The sequence below is a fragment of the Mastomys coucha genome, unplaced genomic scaffold (assembly GCF_008632895.1).
Source record: "Mastomys coucha isolate ucsf_1 unplaced genomic scaffold, UCSF_Mcou_1 pScaffold1, whole genome shotgun sequence".
Lineage (NCBI taxonomy): Eukaryota > Metazoa > Chordata > Mammalia > Rodentia > Muridae > Mastomys > Mastomys coucha.
In genome coordinates, this window is record NW_022196891.1 from 29,050,948 (window position 1) to 29,073,380 (window position 22,433).

The 22,433-nt window shown below is 51.7% G+C and overlaps 1 protein-coding gene and 1 long non-coding RNA gene across 15 annotated transcripts in view; one reads left to right on the forward strand and one right to left on the reverse strand.

The window, feature by feature from the left end:
• Nfasc (neurofascin) overlaps positions 1-22,433 on the reverse strand; it is a 180,239-nt gene that overhangs the window by 20,767 nt on the left and 137,039 nt on the right. For 8 of the 14 annotated variants that reach the window (XM_031382366.1, XM_031382402.1, XM_031382384.1 and 5 more), the window contains 13 exons: positions 21,030-21,173; positions 20,319-20,430; positions 19,843-20,009; positions 19,271-19,418; positions 17,981-18,105; positions 16,865-16,909; positions 15,285-15,386; positions 14,846-15,043; positions 13,498-13,568; positions 11,921-12,143; positions 6,379-6,501; positions 5,251-5,424; positions 3,090-3,104 (listed from right to left, as the gene is read on the reverse strand). In XM_031382366.1, the coding sequence (XP_031238226.1) occupies positions 3,090-3,104; positions 5,251-5,424; positions 6,379-6,501; positions 11,921-12,143; positions 13,498-13,568; positions 14,846-15,043; positions 15,285-15,386; positions 16,865-16,909; positions 17,981-18,105; positions 19,271-19,418; positions 19,843-20,009; positions 20,319-20,430; positions 21,030-21,173 (1,647 nt within the window). The remainder of the gene's footprint in view (positions 1-3,089; positions 3,105-5,250; positions 5,425-6,378; positions 6,502-11,920; positions 12,144-13,497; positions 13,569-14,845; positions 15,044-15,284; positions 15,387-16,864; positions 16,910-17,980; positions 18,106-19,270; positions 19,419-19,842; positions 20,010-20,318; positions 20,431-21,029; positions 21,174-22,433) is intronic. The other 6 variants (XM_031382393.1, XM_031382407.1, XM_031382374.1 and 3 more) reach the window with 3 other exon arrangements.
• Positions 542-3,756, forward strand: LOC116099196. Its single transcript, XR_004122153.1, has 3 exons — positions 542-678; positions 1,050-1,237; positions 1,620-3,756. It is a non-coding gene; the product is annotated as an uncharacterized LOC116099196 (long non-coding RNA).

Here is a 22,433-nt window from a genome sequence, read left to right on the forward strand (position 1 = left end):
CCTGGGTTTCCTTTCCTTCAGGTACAGGAGCTGTACATTTTCTAGGGCCCATGAGTTCAAGTCCATTTTCCCCAATGCTCTCCTATGACTGCCGGTCCTTTAACATACAGGGACACACGCACACATCTCCCCTAGTCCCTCTGCATCACACATTCTCTAGGTCACTTCAGCAAATGCCCTTGGGACAGAAATGCGGAGATTCAAACTTTGTTCAGCAGCTTGGAGACAAGGGTGAGAAGTGACCACGTGGATGCTTCCAGCCATAGCCCCCTCCTCTGACAGCCACTCCTACCACGCATTAAAGGAAGACATTCTCTAGTGATAGTTCCTAGGTTCTTCCCCTTGGGTTCTGTGCAAGCTTCAGGGTATAGGTGAGGAGAGATGAGGAGAGAGGGCAGGAGCTACTGGAAGCCTCCAGGGGTGTCCCCAGTGAAGTTCCATAAAGAGTAGACGCTGGTGAATCAGCGTGCCCTTGACCTACTCAATACTGTGTCTGTTATCCCCAGGCTGGACGGCCACAGGATACAGGGAGGGCAAGACCAAGAGGAAAGGCAACACAGCTGGAGAGAGAACCATCCAAAGCCTGTGACGTAGGCAGGAAGGGCGTGAGCTTTTCACAAGGCCTGTCAGACAGAGCATTTCAACCCGGGACTGAGTCGGGAAGAGGATGGAAGACGGGTGAGTCCTGAGGCAGGGGTTGGCGTTAACAGATGGAGGTCACAGGTTAGGAAGGCATTCCTGGGCTAGAAGTTGTGTCTAGCCACAGCAGGAACTATGAGTTTGGAAAAAGCCTGGGATGGTACCGATTGGTAATCACAGCTGGCCAGTGACCTAGAGAGAGCAATGAATGTCCAATACTGGAGGTGGTTTAGTGAAGCCTAGATCTGGAAGCTGGGGGTCTGCCAATATAAGGAAGGCCAACCCTACAGACTGTCTCAGACCCTAGGGAAGACACACAGCTAAGGGCTTGAGTATTTGGGGGAGCACCGTGTAGAGATGGAGAGATGACATGTCTTGCTCATTTTCTCGTTGTCCTAAACCTGCCACAGAACTGAGCTTCTATCAGCTACCCACCCAGCATTTGCAGCTCTGAACGGAGTCAAACACAAGAACAGCTTCCAGGCATTCCAAGATGGAATGTTTGGTCCAAGATTGTCCACATGGCACGAAGACTACCCCAGCCAAGTCACAGACTGTTAGACAGATGGGAAGCAATCCTAGCAGACTGAAGATACAGGTGGACGAGAAGGATTATCTTTACTGGGAGATAGAGGAGCTGATCAATTTGGGGGGAAGTGACGAGGTTTGGTGAGGATGAGAAGGGAGAGGGTGGAGGGCTGGACGCCGCTCCCTTTGAATAGACCCAAGCTCTACAACCCCCAGAAGGTGTTGTGCATGCAAAGCTGACAACCTCTGATATAACTGGAATATCTCAGTTACCAAAAAGTACAATCTGCCCTTCCCAGTGTGTCATGTGGAAGTGGGTGCCTGGGAAACACACTTGATTGACAGCAGAGACCCTGGGCCCATTCTGCACGGCATGCTGAGTTTAGATCGTTTAAAATTGGAAGGAGGGCGTGGAGGGGGAGTTGGAATGACACTTCTCCTTGCAACTGCAGCTCACAGGAGAGATGCACAGACTGCCCCTCTTGTTCACAAGGGAGACTTCTCGATGCTGGATTCTCTACACTGGGTCTGAAGTGGCCAATGAGGAGGAAGACAGGAAGATGCTTGACCAATGAATGAGCTTTGAGTGGATTTGCCCCAAAAGTACCTGTTGTCTCCACTGTGGAAGAGACTCACACATAAGACAGGAAGATAGGACAACCCTCCCTCTAGCACGGCAAGAATTGTTTGCTCTTGTGGTTCCCAGGCCTTGGACAACTTCTATGTCTGACACCCTGGAAGAGGTCTGGTGGGGGAAGCACTAGCCGAGCTGGCTGGCCTGGTTACTGGGTAGGACGAAGAGGTGGAGGGCTGAGGTAGGGAAGCGTGGTGGTTTCTTATTACTGGCGGCTCTAGCTGGCATAACATGAAACCATAAGGGGGATATGCAACAGAAGCAGAATTGACATAGGAAGCAGTGGGTAGAAATAAGTGGGTGTTGGTAGGAAGCAAACCAAGTGAGCTGGGAAATACAGAGCAATCTCAGATTCTTGCCTGGCTCCTGACTCTCTCACCTAAAGGTGTGTCTTAACAAAGGTTGTTTCTTTATGCAGGTTCTCGTGCACCCTGGCTTCCAGCCTTTGTAATGCCTGGGACATTCTGCCCTCAGATCCTAACTTATGGGAAAATTCAAGCTCAGAAGACTAGGAAAGGAGCCCCGGCAGCCCTTGCCTAGTTTCTCTGGCTCGAGGGCAGCCCTTTGACGGCCCTCAAGCCAACAACATGAGGACTGAAGGAGAACGTTGTTAGCAGGTTGGCTTTTAACACAGACCCACCTACACAGCTCCTGACCCCAAAGGAGAAGGTCCTATCTCCATACTGAATACTGAAGAGCTGAGTTCCCAGAGTGGGGTGGTCAAGACCATCAAACCCTGACACAGTGAGGCTCCAGGCCCTGGAGCCCTGGTCTCACTCATAGACGTGCTTGCTTATTCTCACTGGCTGGAACATACGCTAGCTGGTGGAATGGCGCTGGGTCCCCCCATGCAGCATGCAAAGGCCAGCATGCACAGTGTGCTCACCCTTTCAGGGGATTGTGGCATCACCCAGGCTAGGAGCCAGCTGTTCCCTCTATAGCACACCTTCTAGAGTCATCTCTATGATTAGAGATGTCAGGTTCAGCAAGGCTCAGGTGGCCACAGTAGGTTTTTCTCTAGGCTTCAGAGGGTTCTTCATGTGAGATCCCTTCCGAGCCAGCCTCCTACTACTAGGGACAAGCATTATGTGAAAGGAGAGCGCACATTTGCATTCTCTAGTCAACACTCTCTATACCCCTTCCTTTCAAGTTTGGCTTCTCCGCTGAAAGGGTGAGCCTGGAGCATGCTTTTAGCCCGTGCCACTTTCTCTTGCTGGGCTCTAGCCAGCATGGGCTCCATCTGCACTGCCCCGTGCCATGCCCGTTACCTCTGTTCATGGTACAATACCTGCAGTTGGAGTAGCTTCAGACACAGCACCCAAGATGGCCAGAGAGAGAGGGAGAGAGGACGGAGAGGGAAGAGAAAACAGCATAGGTGAGACCACAGAGGAGAGCAGAAAGGGCCTGGCTCAAGCCTGACTCCGGGGGGATGGGCAGGTGCTAGATGCGGCCCTGTGGATGCTAAATGATGTTTAGGGAGTCATGCTCAACCCCACTGGAGTCAGGCAGGTTCCCACCTGGGGCTTAGAGACCTAACACATCATGTTTCTATCCATATTCAAGGCCTTGCCATATAAGAGGTGCCTGCAGGCACAGTGCAAGCAAAGTGTTATATTCCAGCTTTTTTTCCCCAAGGATTAGTCCTGCCCTGGCTGGGTTAAGTGACCCTCTAAGATGCCAGGAATTGAGGAAGAAGATGTAGTGTAGGTGGTGGTGGGGGCAGCCAATTCTGGGCAAAAAGAGCCCCTTCAAGATGCTGGGTAGTGGTGAGTGAGGGACCGTCCGCAGCTCGTACTTTCAAAGTATGATGCTGCTGAAGGCCCTGGAGCTCTGAAAGCACCTGACCTGGTTTTCTGCTGCCTCGGTTTCCCCCCATTAATTGTATTTCACGAAGCTAGCAACACAAATACGACTAAGAGCTTTAGAATAAATCTCTGAAATTTTCCATAAATCCAGAACCATCTCTGTTCTCTTGTCTCCCAGAGTTGCAGAATTTCTCCATTATGGTCACTGAGGTTGGACAAAGGGGCATTGTCTGTTTGTCCTGAGCTGGGGAGAGAGGCTTCCTGGATGTCTCTAGAAGTACAGAGGGAGTGTACCTGACAGTCTCTGGTTGCAGAGCCCACCAGCCCTAACCAACTTCTGGAATGTCCAGGGATTGGAAGAGGACACCAGGACTGGGAGTTTGTTGTGTGACTACTCCTTATTTAGGAGCCCAGAGAGGGACACAGGGGACTGACAGTCCTCCAACTGCTGCTGCAGCTGTACAAGAATACTGAGCTGAGGCAGCAGGGCCTGGCAGTCCCCTTAGGAAGCACAATGCTCTCCTGGGACAGAGTATGAGAATGCTCAGAAGAGCCCATCCGGATCAGGATCACATCACAGGACCTCATGGGAGGCAGGCCTGGGTCAGGATCATGTGACAGTCCCAGGGATACTTGTTCGTATCGTCTTTTAGGTTTTCCCCTACATATTGAATCTCCCCCAAACTTCCTGTCCTGGGCAGCACCTTCATTCAGGCAGAAAGACAAAGAGACATTCTTGAGGATGTCTCTAGACATTGTGAACTTCCTCTCAGCTTCATATCCCTCGCTTTGGGTGCAGTGTCTGCCTTGGTACATGTGGGTGGGCCCTCCGAAAATGGCTGTTGCATCTCTGTTGCATCTCTGGAGAGGGAAAGGGTGCTCACCGTTTTACAAGGTGCTACCAGTGTTGAGGCTTTTGCGGTCCAATGTTTTGGGAGGTTTCACCAAAACCAGCAATGCATGCAAATGAGCCGAGAGCACCCTCTAGTGTACACTCAAGTCAGGCGCAGCCCTGGCTTGGGATCTTAGTGATGGGGACTGTCCTTGACTGAGTTCACTTGCTCTTTTTGTGAAGCTGGCTTGGCAAAGAGTTGTTCCCAGCTCCCACATCTCTGCAACCAGATACCTCATCTTATTCGTGTTGCAAAGGGAGGACATATTTCCGGCTCTGCTCTTGATCCAGGCAAACACTTTGCCCTATCTCCTTGGCTCTATATGCCCTTGGCAAAAGACAGTATGTTCCCAGAGTCCTTAGGGAGGACTCTCAGTGATATTCTTAGTAGATGAGCAGTTTGACTCTTTGGGGTTCATCAGGGTGGTTACTTCTCATGTCCCCCTGATTGCCTCTCATCTCACATGCCCTTCCTTTTTCCCCTGCAAGGATGGACAGTTGATAAGTAGCTGAGCAAGTCAAGGCAAAGTGGAGAACCAAGTCTGCCTGTACATCTAAGAGTGATGGCTTTTCCTGATACAGTACTGATATCACCCAGCACCCAAGACAGGCTGTCTCCTGTGGTGGGGCTGAGGATTTGTGGCCTCACTTCCGTTCCATCCTGGAAGGCCAAACCTGGCTTCTGGTGTGTTTCTCTAGGTGTCCAGATTAGCTAGGGCCTTTTACTTCAAGGACTGCCGCCGTGGACCTACCTTCATTTGGAGGTGCTGGGGACTCCTCCGTGGCTGCTTCTCCTGAGCCCACCTGCGTCCTGGCACTGAGGGAGAAGCGGTAACGAGACACAGGGTCTGCTCTCTGCACCGAGAACTTGGTCTGATTGGGAGAGAAGTTTTCCACCATCTGCTTTCCCAGCTTGGTTCCATTAACTGGGAAGAGAGGCGAGTGGGAGGTTTAGTCCCTGCACGGGTTCTAGGACAGCTTCTGGAGTTTCTGGAAGGGGAATGGGGCCTCTGCCTAGCAATATTCAAGACTTGGTTTAAGGGCAGGGCATTGGGCATAAACCCCTTCCTATCAGGACCTCCCATTAGAATTACTGAGGAACTTCCAGTGTTCCTCAGGATTCACATTTGTCACTGAGCCCAGTGTCTCTAGCTTCCTGAAAGTCACATGGTCAATTCTAAAAGCTCTGTTTACACTTCCCAAGCCCTTTGTCAAGGTCAAATGTTTGGAATTCTTTTCTTCTGTCCAAACAGAACCGGGGAAATTCCCCAGGGCCTTGATTGCTACTGCTTCTTTTGTAAAAGACCACCTTCTTCAATACAGGAGGGGAAGGGTCAGGTCCAGAGATCAATTCAGAACAGCATGGAGGACACATTGTTGACTACTAAAGTGTCAGTGACAGGTCTCTGGCTCTTTGAGCTTCCCAGAGAGGGACAGCACTGTCTACACTAGAACTCTTAACATTTTTCAAGTGCGATGACAGCCTTGTTCCTACCTGGACACTCCTGAGCATCCTTAGATGCCTGAGCGTTTACTATTTACCCATCAGATAGAAGGGCCAATGGGAGAGGAACTCTCCTGCCTAGCCTTGTAGGTGTTGGAGGCGACTAGCTCCCGGAGGGCTGCTCTGCTCTGCGATTGTGCCCCTCGTTAGAGTACCCATTGCTGCCTCCTGCAGGTGGTGCTATGTAAGAAGAGCAGAGACTGGGTCCTGCCTGCTCCCTCAGTTATAGGGAGCTCTCCCTTAGCGCTCACATTCCTAAGCAATGCCCTCTGCATTGCGATCTCCATAGACCTCCGATCTCCACTCCTCAAGAAACTAGTGAGCAACGGTTTGTGGTTGTATCTGATTTAGAAGAGAGCAGAGAAACAGAACATACAGGGCACGTATCTGAGAGTGTATCCAATCAGGATTCCGTTGGGGTGCTCTGGGTGGTCCCACTCCAGGTTGATGGTCTCCAGGTTGGGTTGTCGGACTCTGAAACGCCTGGGGGCACTGGGTACTTGGGGAAGGAGGAGGGAGCCAGGAGGTGAGGGCAGGGAGGATGAGGAGAACACAGAAAACAAAGTACAGGCATGAAGGCATGACCTTAGGTTTCCCTGTGCTGGACTACTGCTGAACCCGGCCCTAGCTCCTTGAGGGCAGAGCCTGCTGCCTGCCCGGCATGCACTTTCACCTGCTGTAAAGCCATGCAGGCTCAGCTCCTGCTGTTGAAATGGAGGAAGAAGTCAAGTGAGTCTCCTTTTAGCAGCTACCCTGGAGTTGGCACAAATTAGGCGGCTTTAATCCTGCAAATATACCTCTAAACCATAGAGCCGCTCCCAGGCAGGGAACCGATCATAACTGTCTTGTGGCAAGGGTACAGTTCCCAGCCCCGAGCCGAGGGCTCTCATCACTGGCTGCAAGAGCAGGCCCTGGCTTCGGAGCTGGGAATCCAAGCTCTTTCAGGGAGGAGATAGAGACTCAGGTCAGAGCATCTGGAAAGGGGTGGGGGGTGGGTGATGGGGAGAGACTAATGATAGGAAACAAACCGAGGAAGGAGGGAGAAACAGGGATAGCGAAGACAAGAGGGGCGAGCAAGGGAGAAGCGAAAGGAGGAAGAGAAGAAAAACAGGAAACAGTTAAGGGGGGAGGGAGGAGAAACAGAGAAGGCATAGCTCATGCCGAGTGGATAAAAGAGCTGGCAGGGAAACCAAGGCGGTAATAGAACTTTCTAGATGTTTAGACCCCGGGTTAGATCAAACCACAAACCCTCAGGAGGGTGGGGTGACACTTGGCAGTACTCTATACACATAGGCCAACTTCCCAGGAGTATTTCTTGATGCTGTGGGGGAAGCTCATTCGGGTCTAGGGTGCTGGTAAGCAGGACATCGGAGTGGCCAGACACACATGTGGCTTCTCCTCAGAGAAGGTGCTGCAGTCAGTCTCATAGCCCGAGTCTGGAATGCCACGGCCACACTGCTCAGATCTCTTGATAAACACGTTTCCGTGAGGGTGGGTCACTTCGGTGATGGTCATCGCTTGCCGAGGTCACCCTGGCCGTCCATGCCAAACCACGCTGGAGCTGCTCCAGGCTCACCGGTTGGCACTACCCTTGTCCAAACCCATCTGGAAGAGCTGGAGGTCAGACCTACCTCCTTCCGGGGTGGTGAATTCCTTGGTTTCACTTCGAGGCCCATCACCTCTCCCATTGACCACAACCATCTCCAGCTTGTAGTTACTGTAGGGGAACAGGCGGGCCACCACGCCCCGGGGACGGTCACCAGGGAAGCTGGTCTGCTGTCTCTTCTGAGACACCCACAGGTTCTTCAGCAAACTGCTTTCCCTCCAGTAGTAAGCCTTTGAGACAGAGGCAGGTTGGTAAGGGGCTGGCTGCAAGCCAGGTTAGTGGTTAGTGGTGGTAGTGACTGGTCCTCCCTCTGCTTGTTACAGGCTGCTCTCAGTCTCAAACAACCTCCTCCTCCCTGTAGAGGATGGCAGGACAGCCTTCGGGTCCCCGATCATGAATAGAATAATGCTTGAGCATGAAACAAGGTTAAAATTTTCACCCATTTTTGGAGCCATGCCACCACATCTTTGGAGAGTATGTCCCAGCTGGGTAACATGTTGCCCAGGGAGAGTCCATGCCAGAACCATAAATATGAACCAGGGGTCCTGGTGCAGAAAGACCATTTTGTGCTTGGTGCTCAAAGACCATTTTGCTTTCAGTTGGATTAGTACAGTTTAGGGAGACAGAAGGTGGGCACACAAGGAGCAGGTTGTCCCAAGCAGTCGGGGTCTAGGAGCCGTGGTTGATTTAATTCTCGGAAGCCAAGCGATTTCTTCACATACCGTTGAAGATCTTTCAGACGGCAGACACATGTCCAAGTCAGTAGGGGTACAGGGCTGCAGGAAGCGGAGCTTGGATGGGAAGGGTGGCCTTGGAGGTGGCAGAGGTGAAGGGCAAAGTGAAGGTCTTATTAGCAGTGGTAGGGAAGCCACGGGACAACGTGGCACAGCAGCGTCGCCAGCAAAGTGGTGAGGAAATCCAGACTTGTTGGTAAATACTTCAGTAAGAAAAATCTCCAGGCCAGCAGGTTAAGGTTAAGTTAGACTGTTGGGGAGGAGCTAGGTCAGGTGCGCCCGGCCCTCCTTCCTTTAGTTCACAGCCAAGTTCATTCTCCAAGAAGGGACGGACCCCCTATTGTGTGTCCCCAGCTGTCCATCAGCCAACTCTTGATGACCCCAGAAGTTACAGACCCAGTGGGAACCCACGCTCTATCACCCTCACTGAAATGCAGCTATACCCTCCTGAAGGAAAGTCCCACGTGTGTCACTTCTACAACCTTAGCCCAGCCGTCTGAGCGCAAGTGACCTGGCAGAAAGTGCTCCCAGCTTGGGGGCACCGGAGGCCAGGGCCTTTAGAATCTGTGTCAGGGAGCAGAGTTGGCTGAGGTAACAGGGAAGCAGCGTACATCCCTCCAGGGGCTTGGCCCATTAGTGTGGCTTTCTGCAACCAGGCTGGGGAAGCAAAGAGCTCAGCAGGAGACTCTGAGGGGACGGGTGCAGCTCAGGGGTGCTTCCGTTATACACAGGAAGGTCTGCACGGCTGTTCACATAGGGATATCAAACAAGCGTGCTCTGCAGTCCTGACTGAAACCCAGCACCCTCCTAAGGAGTTCCAGCGAAGCTTGACCTTTCAATAAACCATGTGTGTTCCTATAGGTGTGAGCTTCCAATCCCATAGGATTGTTTCACGGAGTGATGATTGTAGCTTTCGTGATGTCATTTTACAGAGTATTACGTGTACAGTCATGCTGGCGCTGTGGAAAAAAGGTCTACTGGGCTGCCAGTCACAAAAGCAAAGCAATACAGTTGTACTGCTTGGTGATGATCATCATTAGGTAACCGGGTTACACATTTGGGTTTTTTTGTTTTGTTTTGTTTTGTTTTTGGTTTTTTTGAGACAGGGTTTCTCGGTGTAGCCCTGGCTGTCCTGGAACTCACTCTGTAGACCAGGCTGGCCTTAGAAATCCACCTGCCTCTGCCTCCTAAGTGCTGGGATTAAAGGTGTGTGCCACCACTGCCCGGCCAGGTTACACATTTGTAATGCTAGCTATGTCACTGTTTTGTTTTTGCAGTGCTGGGAATTGATTCCAGGTTCACGAATGTTAGGAAAGCCCTGCTTTTGTTTTTAATCCTATTTGGGAAATGCAGCTTACTGTAAAACAGTTTTCAACATCACACTGGCCACAGCCTCGCACGCCTTATGCTTGCTGTGTGTCTTGACTGCAGTAAGCTGCCGCCCTGAGGAACGGGCTTACACCCAGCAAGGTTTGTCTCACTATGTGTGGTGATGCTGGCACAACAACAAAATTGGCTAATGATGCATTGCTCAGAACGTATCCCTGTTGCTAAGTGATACATGAACATATGCATAATATACGTAAGTGTATGTATGCATGTATATGTTCCCAGCTGGATAATTTCAAATCCCAGAAATCATCTTGAATCGACTTTAGACCCCATAAGTACTCCTAGGGTCCCTTGGGATCCCCTACACACCACGGCTGCTACCCCTTCCCCTGGTTAGCAAGGGGGTGGTTAGGTGGGACTGGGCGGGGTGCTGGCCTTCTCACTCGATACTCTCTGAGCTGGCCCTGGACCGTGTCAGAGTAGACTCGGTTCCACTGAAGGCTGATGGCTGTGCTGTTCAGGACTCGGATTTTAACTTCAGTGGGCGCAGCCCTGGGATCTGCAATGTGTGGGAGCAGAGAGCAGGTTAAACATACAAGGTTGGCTCTTGGACTGTAGGGTCCCCTAGGATGTGTTCTGAACCTGTACCTCTACTCTACTGAATACTGGGTACTCCAGACAGCAGTGAAGTCTTAGGACAAAAGGTGGCAATCCAGGTGACCAGAGCAATGATTTGTGGCACCCAAGCACAGGGACCATCTAACTTCCTTTCCACTTGCTACCTGTCCCCACTGCTCTTTCTGGACCTTGTCAGCTGAGGCATCTTGAGGAGTTTGGACCATAGGAGGTGCCAGGGTAGGAGTAAAGGGGAGTGGGCACTGCTTCCTCTAGCTTCCTCTGCTGGGCTGCAGGTTGGCAGCCCTGCACTCCTCTGCCAGATCCCCAACACATAGCCACAGCTCCTGGGGCAACGCTCACAAGTGGTGGTGACTCATGTGTCCCCTGCCTCTCTGAGGCTCAAAGGGAAATCACAAGTTCTTGCTAGGCCTCAGTAGGCTCAGAGATCTTAGGGTTCTCCTTGGATACTCTTTAAAAAAATTATCAATAATCCATTCTGAGGGTACCAACAGAAACACTGTCTGCAGAAAGAAGATGCCTCAATTTCATTCAGAAAAGGAACATGGCTGCTCCGTGACCCCTACTCTGCAACCAAAGTAAAGCTGCTGCAGAGATGCACAGGGTGGAAAGATATGGTGGAAATTATGGGGTCATCCGGGAAGCCTGCAGTCACACCCACTGACTGGCAGCCCCACTAGACTCCTGTAGAAAAGTGTCCTCTGTGTAGAGGTGGGACTGGGTGGGGCCCTCTGCTCATTTCCAGTGGGCCCAGTCCATCATTGCTTCTGGGACATGGTCCTCATGGCTTCCTTCTTCACCATAATAGGACCACGGACCTCACCTGGAGCCCAGTCTTGCCTCCTGTGTCCACTCCTAGTAGGATCTGCTCTCGTCCCTTCTTTCTGCTTACCCCACCAATCCCTTCATCTCTTCTTGCATCAGACCCAGACCCAGCTGTTGAGTCCGGTTGACTCTACCAAAACTTTGCTTTGCTTACAAGCTGTGGGACTGATGCTGATGCATTAGGCACAGAGGCCAGGCACACACTTTCACATACAGGTCTAGAGTGTTGATTCGCCCAGGGCCGACTGCCTAAGAACATCCCATTTCGTGTTCAATTCCAAGGGCCGGAAGCAGTGTTGGAATACTGGCAGATAGTGGGTCAGGGAGACTCTAGTCTCCCTGCCTGTGGTTCCCCTGGCTGTGGGAGCCTAGCCTGTACACTGATTCCTTGGAGCATCTAAATAGCTCTTTCAAAAGGGAGTCCTAAAGTCTTTCTTAGTGCCTGCAAGGCTTGGCAGTAAAGCAACCTGTCTAGGGACCTGGGGACCTGGATTCTTTTTTCAAGCATGACATTTGCTATTGGAGAATCCTTGAAAGTGTTGCCTCCAGACCCTCCGCTTTTACAGTTGTAAAGTTCCAGCACTGGGGTGTGTACTGAGGGGGATGTGTTCAAAAGGTAATTCTCCTCCTGTCTGTTATCAGGTGCTGCACAGCCTAGGTCATGGTAGGGTCGCTCTATCTCTTGGGACCTGGTTGCCTTCCCATGATACATCCAGCCCGTGAGAATTAGGGAAGAGCTTGACAGTGAGGGTCCTGTTTGGGGAGGGAGGTGGGCCAATACTCACAGTCTTCTCCTGAATACCCGATGACGGTGTCAGGCTCGGGGCCTTTCCCAAAGTCATTTTCAGCCTGGACTCGGATCTCATAGGGTACATAGACAGGTGTCTGCCCCACCACATAGCGAGAGCCCCACACAGTGACATTGTTCCAAGTCTCTCGGGTCTCTCTCCGTCGCCATTTGACAATGTAGCGCAGGTTGGGGCCGAAGGCGGAGGTAGCATTCATAGGCTGTGCAGGGAGAGACCGACAGACAGATAGGGTGTCGGTAAAGCCGCCCACAGCTTGCCCTCTTCATCTGTGCCGAACACTCTACCCAGGCTTTCCAGCCATTGGCCAGCTCCTTCGCAGTGCAGGGGTTGACTCCCCAAGGAGCCTAAAATCATAGGAACTCGGTGGCATCCAGACTTCTTACGACAAAAGCTTCACCAGAGATTTAATCACTCGACTGCAAGCACCACCCACACTGCATCGGGAGCAAAGGCTTTACTTTGGGCAAACTTCCTCCTAAGACAGAAGGAGTGGGGAGCTGAGTGGGGACTGATGATCATGATCTCTGGAGTCAGGGAGAGGGTTCTGCCCTAATCAAACTACTCTTTTACAGATGAGAGTGGAAGTCCAGTTCTGTCTTATCCTTCTCCATACATCAGAGCTGGTTGAAGGCAACCGAAGCCCATTGGTCCTAAGACTCTGGCTCAGGAACCAAGCTCCTAAAGCTTGCCACACCGAGCCATAGATGAGCTGTCTAGAATTCAGGTTCAGCCCAAAGCTGCTGGTCAAGGATGTTGGAGGCACAGGCTTCAGAGTGACAGGGCTGACGGCGACTCTGAGGAGCGAGCACCCTATCTCCGTGGTCGTGATTCACAGCAGCAGCTCAGCGCCACTTGAGTGAATGTATTTTCCAATTTTAGTCTTGGGAGTGGTTTAGGAAAAGTCAGTTTGAAAACATATACCTATCCAGTTTTAGTTTGGAAGGTGTACTCAGGGGTCTAGGCTGAAGAGGGGAATGGACCTTTCAGGTCACCTAGCCCATGCTGTAGAAAGGAGCTGGACTTTGGAATGGCGCCAGTGCCTCCAACAACCCACGGCACAGAGCCAGTGCACATCAAGCTCAGTGTGGATATTCTGCATGCCTTTTCCTCCTAAAGCTCAGGTCCCTTCTTCAAAATCAAACTGTTCTAATTTGTTGGCTTTCTTGATGAATTTTGCTAGACTGGCAGCCTGTGACATTTGGTGACCTCTGCTCCCATCTCCGCTCTGAACTCCCACTCCTAGATACTTGTTCTGTTTGATTTCTGAATGCTCAATTCTGACTAGCTTGGTTCTCGGAGGACAGTGGTCCCAATCAGTGAGACCAGTGTTTCTCAACCTGTGGGTCGCACACAACCCCTTGGGGGTGGGGAGGTGTGGAATGACTTTCCCAGGGATCACATATCAGACACCTAACATATCAGATATTCACACTACAATTCATAACAGTAGCAAAATTACAGTTATGAAGTAGTAATGGAGATAATTTTATGGCTGAGAGGCTCACTGTATTAATCAGTGACCCCTGGGGGCTGGGGTGGGGAGGTACTCTCACCGTCCATGTGATCTCCATATTGTTCTTTCTTGTCCCTTCGCCCTTCACATCACCAGGATTAGATTCGGGGGCTGGAATCCAAACAGATAAAGCTGAAACCCAACCTGAGCCTGACCAGGACCCCCAGTGCCCCTCCTACCTAGCTGGCCCCTTCTGAATTCTGGCTCTCTCTTCTCAGCTCCTAACTCTTTTTCTTCCATGTGTGCTATATCTTCCTGGCTAAGACTTGCATGCCCAGAGCAGAGCTAATTTCTTTTCAGTGTAATCCTTCGCTAAGTTAGCGCTTATCACAAAGCTTTCCACATTGCAGGTGGCCACTGCGGTAACTCTTCATATGCTGTTCCCTTTATAGACCATCACTGAGTGTGTTTTGTGAGATGCTGGCTTATCCTAGCGTTTAATATTTCGGGGCAAGCATTTCTACCTCCGTGAGCTGGTGTGATCGCATAAACTCAGCCATTATCTTGGCATGTTACGAAGAGAAATCTGACATAACACCAGATTATATATATTCTTAAGGACATCTCTGCCGAAGCTCTGTGCTTTCAAGTAGATGATAAAGAATCATTAACAATAATAAAAATGACAGTTAAGATTTACTGCGTGTTTACTGTGTGATGGGCACCACAGTAAGTGCCTGGCATGTATTTTCTATTCCTTCCTTTGACGTGCATCTTTGTGTGTACTTGTGTGGGGTCGGGGTCAATATTGGGTGTCTTCCTCAATCACTCTCCACCGTATTTTTTGAGACAGGGTCTCTCCCTGTACCTGGAACTCAGTGATTCATCGACAGTGGCTGACCAGCAAAGCCCAGAGGTGCTCCCTTGCCCTCCACTTCTCCATTGTTGGGATGACAGATGAGTGTCACCAGGCCCACATTTATATGGATCCTGGGGGTTGAATTCAAGCCCTCATGCTTTACAGCAAGCATTTTCTAACTGAACTATCTCCCCGGCACCCAAGACATACTTTTTCTTCTACATTATAGCTATTTGTTTGTTTGTTTGTTTGTTTGTTTAATGTATGCATGTGTGGCTTCACACATGCCATAGTGCATGCTAAGGCCAGAGGACAACTTCTGAGATCCAGTCATTTTCCATCCATCAGGTAACAGGGATCAAACTCAGGTCATGAGACTTGGCAGCTGGGGCCTCTTCCCACTAAGCTATCTCCCCAGCTTTTTAAAGTGGGAGTCTTCTCCACCGCCCTGAGATGTATGTTATTATCATTCTGCTTCACAGGCGAAGGGGCTAGGCTTTAGAAAGGCAAGTAAGTTGCCTAAGTCCCCATGGCTGGGAACTGGGATGAGTCAGCGAGAACTCAGGGCACCTGGTGCTCAAGTACTCACGTGCCCCGCTGGTTCGGTACCGCTCGGATGGAAGGCTGGGGTGGCTGCTCCCAACCTCGTTGACAGCAATGACTCTGAATTGGTAGTTGACATATGGGGACAGATGGAGGACGGCTGAGTTGACGCTGCCTGGGAACTTGGAGTGGTCATGCCAGACCCCTGGTTGGAACTGGTCCTCTTCAAACTGAACGACGTAGTCTGAATGGACGAGGAGAACAGAGCTGCTCTGGGAGTCACAGGGTCATGCTTTAAGAGCCCATTCTCCACAGCTTCTCTTTGTCTTTATCATTTCCCCGAGATACAGGGACACACAAAGACACCTTCCCAAGACATGGGGCGACCAAGGCCTCCATGCGTGTGTAAGGAGGTAGAGGTGGGAGCAGACACTAGGGGGCCCTTGTCTAAGACTCTGGTTTTGGGGCACAGGGCCCGGGCTGACCTGTGATAGGACTGTTGTTATCATCTCCCGGGATCCAGGTCAGCCTCACGCTCCTCTCGGCCAGGTCAGTGAGCTCCAGGTCCCTGGGTCGGTCTGGCCGCCCTGGCAGCAGAGGAAAAAGACGTCACTCTGAGCTCAGGAAGGAGAGCCAGTCCCTCCCCTTGAGGGAGCACCAGTCCTGGACAAGTCCCCGAGGGGTTCATATCTCTACTGCCAGTAGATCAAACCCCAACCTACCCTGGAGAGCCAGTGCAGGGACCACCCGCTTCCCTCCAGGAGACAAGGGAGAACCAAGAAGATCAAGAATATGGAACAAGGGAATAAAGAGAATCAGGTAGGACAGAGGGAATGAGGCTAATTCATCCTGTTTCTTTGGATCATTTAGAACACACACATTTGGGGGAAAGCTGCTGCTTCCATGAGGAAGGCTGGCGGGGAGAAATGGGAACCTTGTGCGTGATGTGTGTGTGTGTGTGTGTGTGTGTGTGTCTCACTCCTCATGATGACTGCTTGTCTTTTTTGGATGCCAGCACTCTCAGGAGCATCCCAGGAGAGCTCTGCAGTGCCAAGCAGGGCAGATAGACAAGGGAAGTGAGGAGGGGCCAAGACAGGCCAGGCCCGTTAGGAGACTCAGTCTGGGGCTATGCGAGGATGTAGAGCAGAGGGGGCTGCAGGCTTCCACACAGGATAAAGGAAGCAGCTTGTGGGAGAGGCAGGGTGGACATGTGGTTCTAGTGAGCACCAGTACCATCCTGGGTTTGGAAGAAAGTCATAGAACGGAGGCAGACAACTTCCTCCCACAGTTTACCTCCTTGAACCAGCTATTTCAGACTTTGGCTGGTTACCAGGAGAACCTAGAACAGTGGTTCTTAACCCATGGGTCACAACTCCTTTTTGGAGGCTGACTAGCCCTTTCACAGTGGTAGCCTAAGGCCACCAGAAAACACAGATATTGACATTATGATTCACAATAGTTGCAAAATTACAGTTATGAAGTAGCACGTACTTACGTAGTCTTGTACAGAATGAACAAAAGCAATTTTATGGTGGTGGTGGGGTCACCACAACATGAGGACTGTTTTAAGGTGTTGTGGCAGTAGGAAGGTTGAGCTCTACTAACCTAGACAGTGAGTCACTTAAGTTCACAGTGGTGCGTGTGTGCGTGCGTGCGTGCGTGCGTGCGTGTGTGTGTGTGTGTGTGTGTGTGTGTGTGTGTGTGTGGCGGGGGGTCGGGTACATGATGCCTGGTGGTAGGTGTGTGGCGGTCTGTAAGCTGATGAACCTGTAGGGGGTGTCCGAGGAAGCTTTCCTGACTGGCCATTAGGCACATGAGGCACAGTTAGGGGTCAGTACCAGGCACCTTAAGGGAGGACTAAGTGTGGTGGAAAAAGAAAAACGGTGGTCCAGACTTATGAGTCCAACCTGCAGAAGGAATCTGGACATGGGCCAGGAAGGCAGGTGACTGTGGGTGCCAGAGGGTCAGAGGTCGCATGCAGGGCATGTGAAAGTGTTGCCCACCAGCACATTCTTCCTCACAATTCCACCCCTGGGCACCAGAGCCCCTGATTAGTACCAATTACCTTTGGGCAGGGCAGCCAAACGGTTAGTTGGAGTGGCCTGATCAGCTGCAACGGTAAGATGGGTTATCCAGGTTAGCAGGTTATCCAGGTTAGCAGGTTATCGGGGTTAAAGGGCTCTAGACGGATGCGGATGGATGGCGGAGGCTTTACAGCTGTCCCTGGGCAGCCCGCCTCCCAGCTGACCCGTGTGTTTCTCCATGGCCTGGAGTAGAGTTCCTGGCTTCTTCTTGTCCTAAGACCATTAACATATCTGGGCTCGCAGTGGCCAGCAACTGCGACCTCTACTGCAGGAGTGCAGAGAGGGAACAGGACAGAGATGGCAGTGAGGACCTGCTCGACTAGGAAGGGGTCGCCACCTTCCTGTCTGTTCAGAATGGCTTGCTCTCGGCAGGCCAACATGGACAGTGGCATCATCTTCATCAGCGTGTGGCAGTGTGAAATGCCACCAGCACCTGGGAGCAGCATGGGAGGGGAAGGAAGCTGGAGGAGGTGCTGGAAGTGTGCACACACCACACCACACACATACACACAGCACTTCCCCTCCACGCTACACCTGCATAGACACAAACCCCACTCCATACCCTATATACACATATACACATGCCACCGGGCCCACACGTGTACACACATACACACATCACTCCTCATCCCATACTACACCCCTCCGCACCATATCACTGCACACCACACACACACACCACACACGCACACACACACACACACACACACACACAATCATCTTCATCATCATCATCATCATCCATCATCTAGCATTGCTTCAAGATGGCTTTAGTCAACTTGGTGGTGTGGAGGAGGTAGTAGCTGAGGTAGCTGTAAAGGAGCCGAAGGGGCAGAAGTCACTCCACTTTCTGCCATTCCACAACTTTCAGCTGGGCAAAGACCTCACTCAGGAGACAGAACCCCACACTGTCCTCCTCAGCTTGTCTGAGAGTGGCAGTGCCTAATCCAGAGACCAGACAAGGCCATCGCGCCTAACCACTGCTGACTATGTGTTGCTCTGCCGACTCTGCATTACCCAGGGCTCATGGCCGCTCTGGGAAGCAGGGAGACCGTGACAGGGAGACTGTTAGTGCTGATGTGGGTGACAGGTGTTACCTAGAACAGTGAGGTAGGCCTTTGCCAGGTCCTGGTCCAGCTCCGTACTGGCCATGCACGTGTAACTGCCTTGGTCCCGCTCTGCCACTCCAAAGATGGTCAGGGAGTCGTCTTCCTTCTTCATCCTGCAAGATGTCAGGCAGGAGGGTGGCTCACATACCGGGCTTAGCTGACACTTTTCTCCCACAAAGGAGAGGGAGGAGGTAAAGGAGGAGGTTGGGCCAGATGACGAGAGAGCATGGCTCCTGCTGGGGTGTGAGGCACCATCTCAACACTGACTAGATGCAGGAGTCCTCAGCATCCACACCGGACCCAGCTCTCAGCCTTTCTTGTGCTGTACACACTTCCAAATTAGGATATCATTACGCCGTCGACCCACGACAGGCTGGTGTCGCTCCCATGTGTTTTGTCCTGTGGACCAGTTTCGAGCTTCCCAAAGGAAGGGAGCATATCCCAGAGCGAATCAGTTGTAGAGCTCTCAATAGCAATGGGCACTGGATGCCCGTGCACACAGGCAGGGGGAAGCCCTGCGTGAAGCTGGCTGAGACTGGGAATGGCTGGTGTCCTACAGCCTATAGCTGAGAGACAGCAAATAGCCCTGGGAAGGGAAGCTGGGATCAGCAGTTCTCAAACCCGACTGCACATTACAAAATACCCAGGGGACCTTTAAATACGATCAGCGCCTGAGCCTTTGCACCAATAAAATCCTAAGTGGGGTGTGGGGGTGCAGGTGGGGGACACTGTCAAAGCATCCAGAAGACCCAGAGCTGAGACACACTGGATGAGGAAAACGAGGCCAGACCTGCCCTCTATTGGTGAGCGGGGAAACTGCAAGCAGAGCAGAAGGGATTGGAGAGTGGAATGCAGAATAAAGGGGTAAGGAAGGGAATACGAAGAGGGGATGTAAAAGGGAGGAAGAAAAGTGAGAGGGGGAAGCTGGAGAGATGGCTCAGCGGTTAAGAGCGCTGACTGCTCTTCCAGAGGTCCTGAGTTCAATTCCCAGCAACCACACAGTGGCTCGCATCCATCTGTAATGAGATCGAGTGCTCTCTTCCGGCACTCAGCATATATGCAGGCAGATGGGAGAGAAGAGGTGGAGAGAGCAACATGTCTCTGATAAGAGGGGATCGGGCGGGGGGTGGGGGTGGGGAAGGTTCCCAAGGTTGCCCCCTGAGGAAAGGTCACCAAGGCCATGGCTCCTAATAGCTCCCTAGTGACATGCATGATACTGAAAGCAAGGGTAAACTTCCCCTTAAATGCACTTAAGGATCGGAGATGGAGAGCAGAAACCTGTTTCCAATGTAGAGCGGCTCATCGTCCTTGAGCCAGGAGACTGTGAGCTTCAAGGAGGGGTCATGCTTCACGCGGCACTCCAGCTGCACTGTGGTGCCCCTCTTGGCCACCTGGTCCTCGGGCATCCTGTAGATCCTGGTGGGGTCTGTGAAGACAACTGGAAAGCTGACCACTGACCCCTTCTCTGCCCACCGGCTCTTATGTGGCCATGTAGTGTGCCGCGCCTGAGCTTGAGATGTCAGGCATAGAGTGCAAGGTAAGATTTTAGTGGGGGAGCTCCTGTGTGTAGGGTAATCAAAATCCCCAAATAGTTCTCTGGCTCAGAAATCCATGATGGGAGTGCTGGTTTGGGGAGGTAGGTGAGCCTCTAGGTCAGATGGATAAGCTGCCTGCCTCAGTGTTCCCACACTTGGGTCATGCTGATGTTCACTGGGATCAGACCTCAGGCAGGGGCATTTCCACCTATGGATATATTTCCACCATAGGGCCCTAGCACCTACGGATACCCACGGGCACGGCTTAATGACCCCACCTAAACTCCCCCTAGCGAGGCCCCCCCCCTTGCTTACCTTTGACTTCCAGGCGGACTTGATTTTCAGCTTTGCCCAGGATGTTGGTGGCCACGCAGGTGTAGATGCCTTGGTCCTCTTTGCGAATCATCTTGATTTCGAGACTGCCGTTTTCATAGACGTGGTAGTTACCACCATCCAGGTTGCTTCCTTGCCCATTCTTAAACCTCACAACAGAGCGGCAAACACAGCATACTGAGAAAGGACTGGCCCAAGAGAACCAGGAAGCAGCAGAGTCCATGGCAGGGGGCTGGGGAGCTCAAGGAAGACACACAGGGTCCTGAGTCTTGTAGGTACTGCCTATATAGCCACTAGCTGGAAAGACTCAGTCCCTCTGAACAATATGGGAGTTCACACAGACGGCCAGCCTTGACTGTTTAAGGATCCCAGGTTTTGCTGAATACTGCCTGCAGGGCAGAAGGGAAGCAACGAGACAGACTGCCCCTGCTGGGGAGACCTGGTCTCCTGGGACTTACCATCGGAGTGTTGGAATGGGAGACCCAAAGAATGGACAGTCCAGCCGCGTCCGGTTGTAAAGGATCACCCTGATGAGCTGGTTCCGGGGAGACAGCATCCGAGGGGGTACATCTGAAGCCCCAGAGGGTCAATTTTCCAATATGAGTGTGAAGCATAGCCCTTCCCCTCCTTCCCTTACCCCTCCCCCTTACAGCAGCCTTCTAGACACCTAGATGCTCATCTATCCCTTCCTTTTACAAGCCTTGTCTAAGGGAAACCGATCCAACCTACAGTCCCTGGGATTCAGGTGCCCCAGGACCGTTACAAATGCTGCCCAACACATTTGTAAACCACAGCCATGTTACAATATCAAAGGGTGTCATCCTCGCTGTGTAGGTGAGGAGGGAATGAATTTATCCATCTGTCTGTCTCCCATCTGTCCCACATCCAGACTAGCTTTTGCAAAGGGTTTCCCCAAGGTATTTCACAGCCCCGAGATGGTGTAGCTACCAGTTCCCACTGCCCTCTCCTTGCCCAAGAAGTCCAGCAGCCATGCTCAGAAGCGCTTCCTATGCAGCTTCTCTGAAGAAATGAGCTCTATGGTCACCCGGCTTGGTGGAGTGCAAGCCCCCCATTCATGCGCCACACCTCCCCAAGCCTGCCCAAGAACGTGTACCTCGAGGCATCACTGGACCTCAGGAAGACCCCACTGCCAGTGGGCAGAGACTCACCTAACACGCTGACAAAGGCGTTGGCCAGCAGGTAGCCATGTTCGTTGGATGTGTTACATTGGTACACTGCCCTGCTGCTGATCTGAGTGTCCCGGAAGATGATAGTGTCTCCGGCCACCTCGCGGTTGGGGTTGGGTGGTGCCGCTACAGGTAAGAAAGAGAGGTTTCCCATAAGAAAAGGGCAGAGTGAAGGGCACGAGGGGATCTCTCTCTCTCTTGACAGGGTCCCAAGTATGCTAAGGGTTCTGTGGAATGAGAACCCAAAAAGACCCAGCTTCTAGACTCAACACCGTCGAACTGTGTGACCTGGATCCGATGGGAATTTGTTTCTCCGATGGGAACCTGAATCTTTGCTTTCTGCAGGCAACAGCGGAGCAGATAGGGTTGAAAATAAAAGCTATGGAAACAGACCTTGTAACTAGGAATCTAACCACATCTCCAGTCAGGGTTGCTAACACTGCTTCAGTTCCTGCTTAGTGAGACAACCCACTGCCTCATGGCCATAGCCAGAGACTTTTCATACAGGTGTGAAGTGATTAGCGCAAGGCCCAGCAATACTGTTAGTGTTTTCACTCAATTTACTGAGTCAGCTGATTCGTTTTTTTGAGAGCTCTCGTTGGCCTTGGACTCATTATGTAGCCCAGACTAGACTTACACTCACGGCAATCCTCCTGCTTTAGCCGCTGATCATTGGGATGGCAGGCATGAGTCAATGTGCCTGACATACACTCATTATGATCTTAATCCAATGTGCGATGATTGGCAAGAATACAGCAACATCCAAATGGCCCAAACCCACCATCTTCCCATCCTTTGGGCGGATGGGAACCTCTTTGATACAAAAAAGCTGCCCACTAGCAAGAGCTTCATGCCAGCTGAGTCCTCATGCTTGCAAAAAGGTCTTCCTAAGACGAGTAGTCTACATAGAGAGAGGCCATCCTGGCCAACAGTTCTCCTGCATTGCTGGGTTTGGGGAGCTGTAGGGACAAATTAAGTAATACAACTGTCCCGAGGGAACATCATTCCTGTCTTCCGCATGAAAAGGAAGAATGAGAGGGAGGGAATGACAAGGAGCTATAAAACAAAAGCTTTCCAGGAATGTAAAGAACAATCACTTTTCTCATTTGTAACGACTGGAGATGTCGGGGCCTGGGAGCAAACGCTTTAGCTTGGTGAGGCTGACAGCTCACTGGGATTGCTCAGAGCTCCAAGGGAACAGGAGTCTGGCCCTGTGGCGCCACTCAACAGATGAGAATCTGGGGACTCAGCAGAAGGTAAATGAAGGCAGAGTCTGTGTCCTTATCAACTACACTGGGACCTACTCAGCAGAAAGCCACCACCGGAGGAAGTGGCGCCACCAACCCAAACATCCTCGCCTGGCCAATGTCATGAACCCAGTTTCTC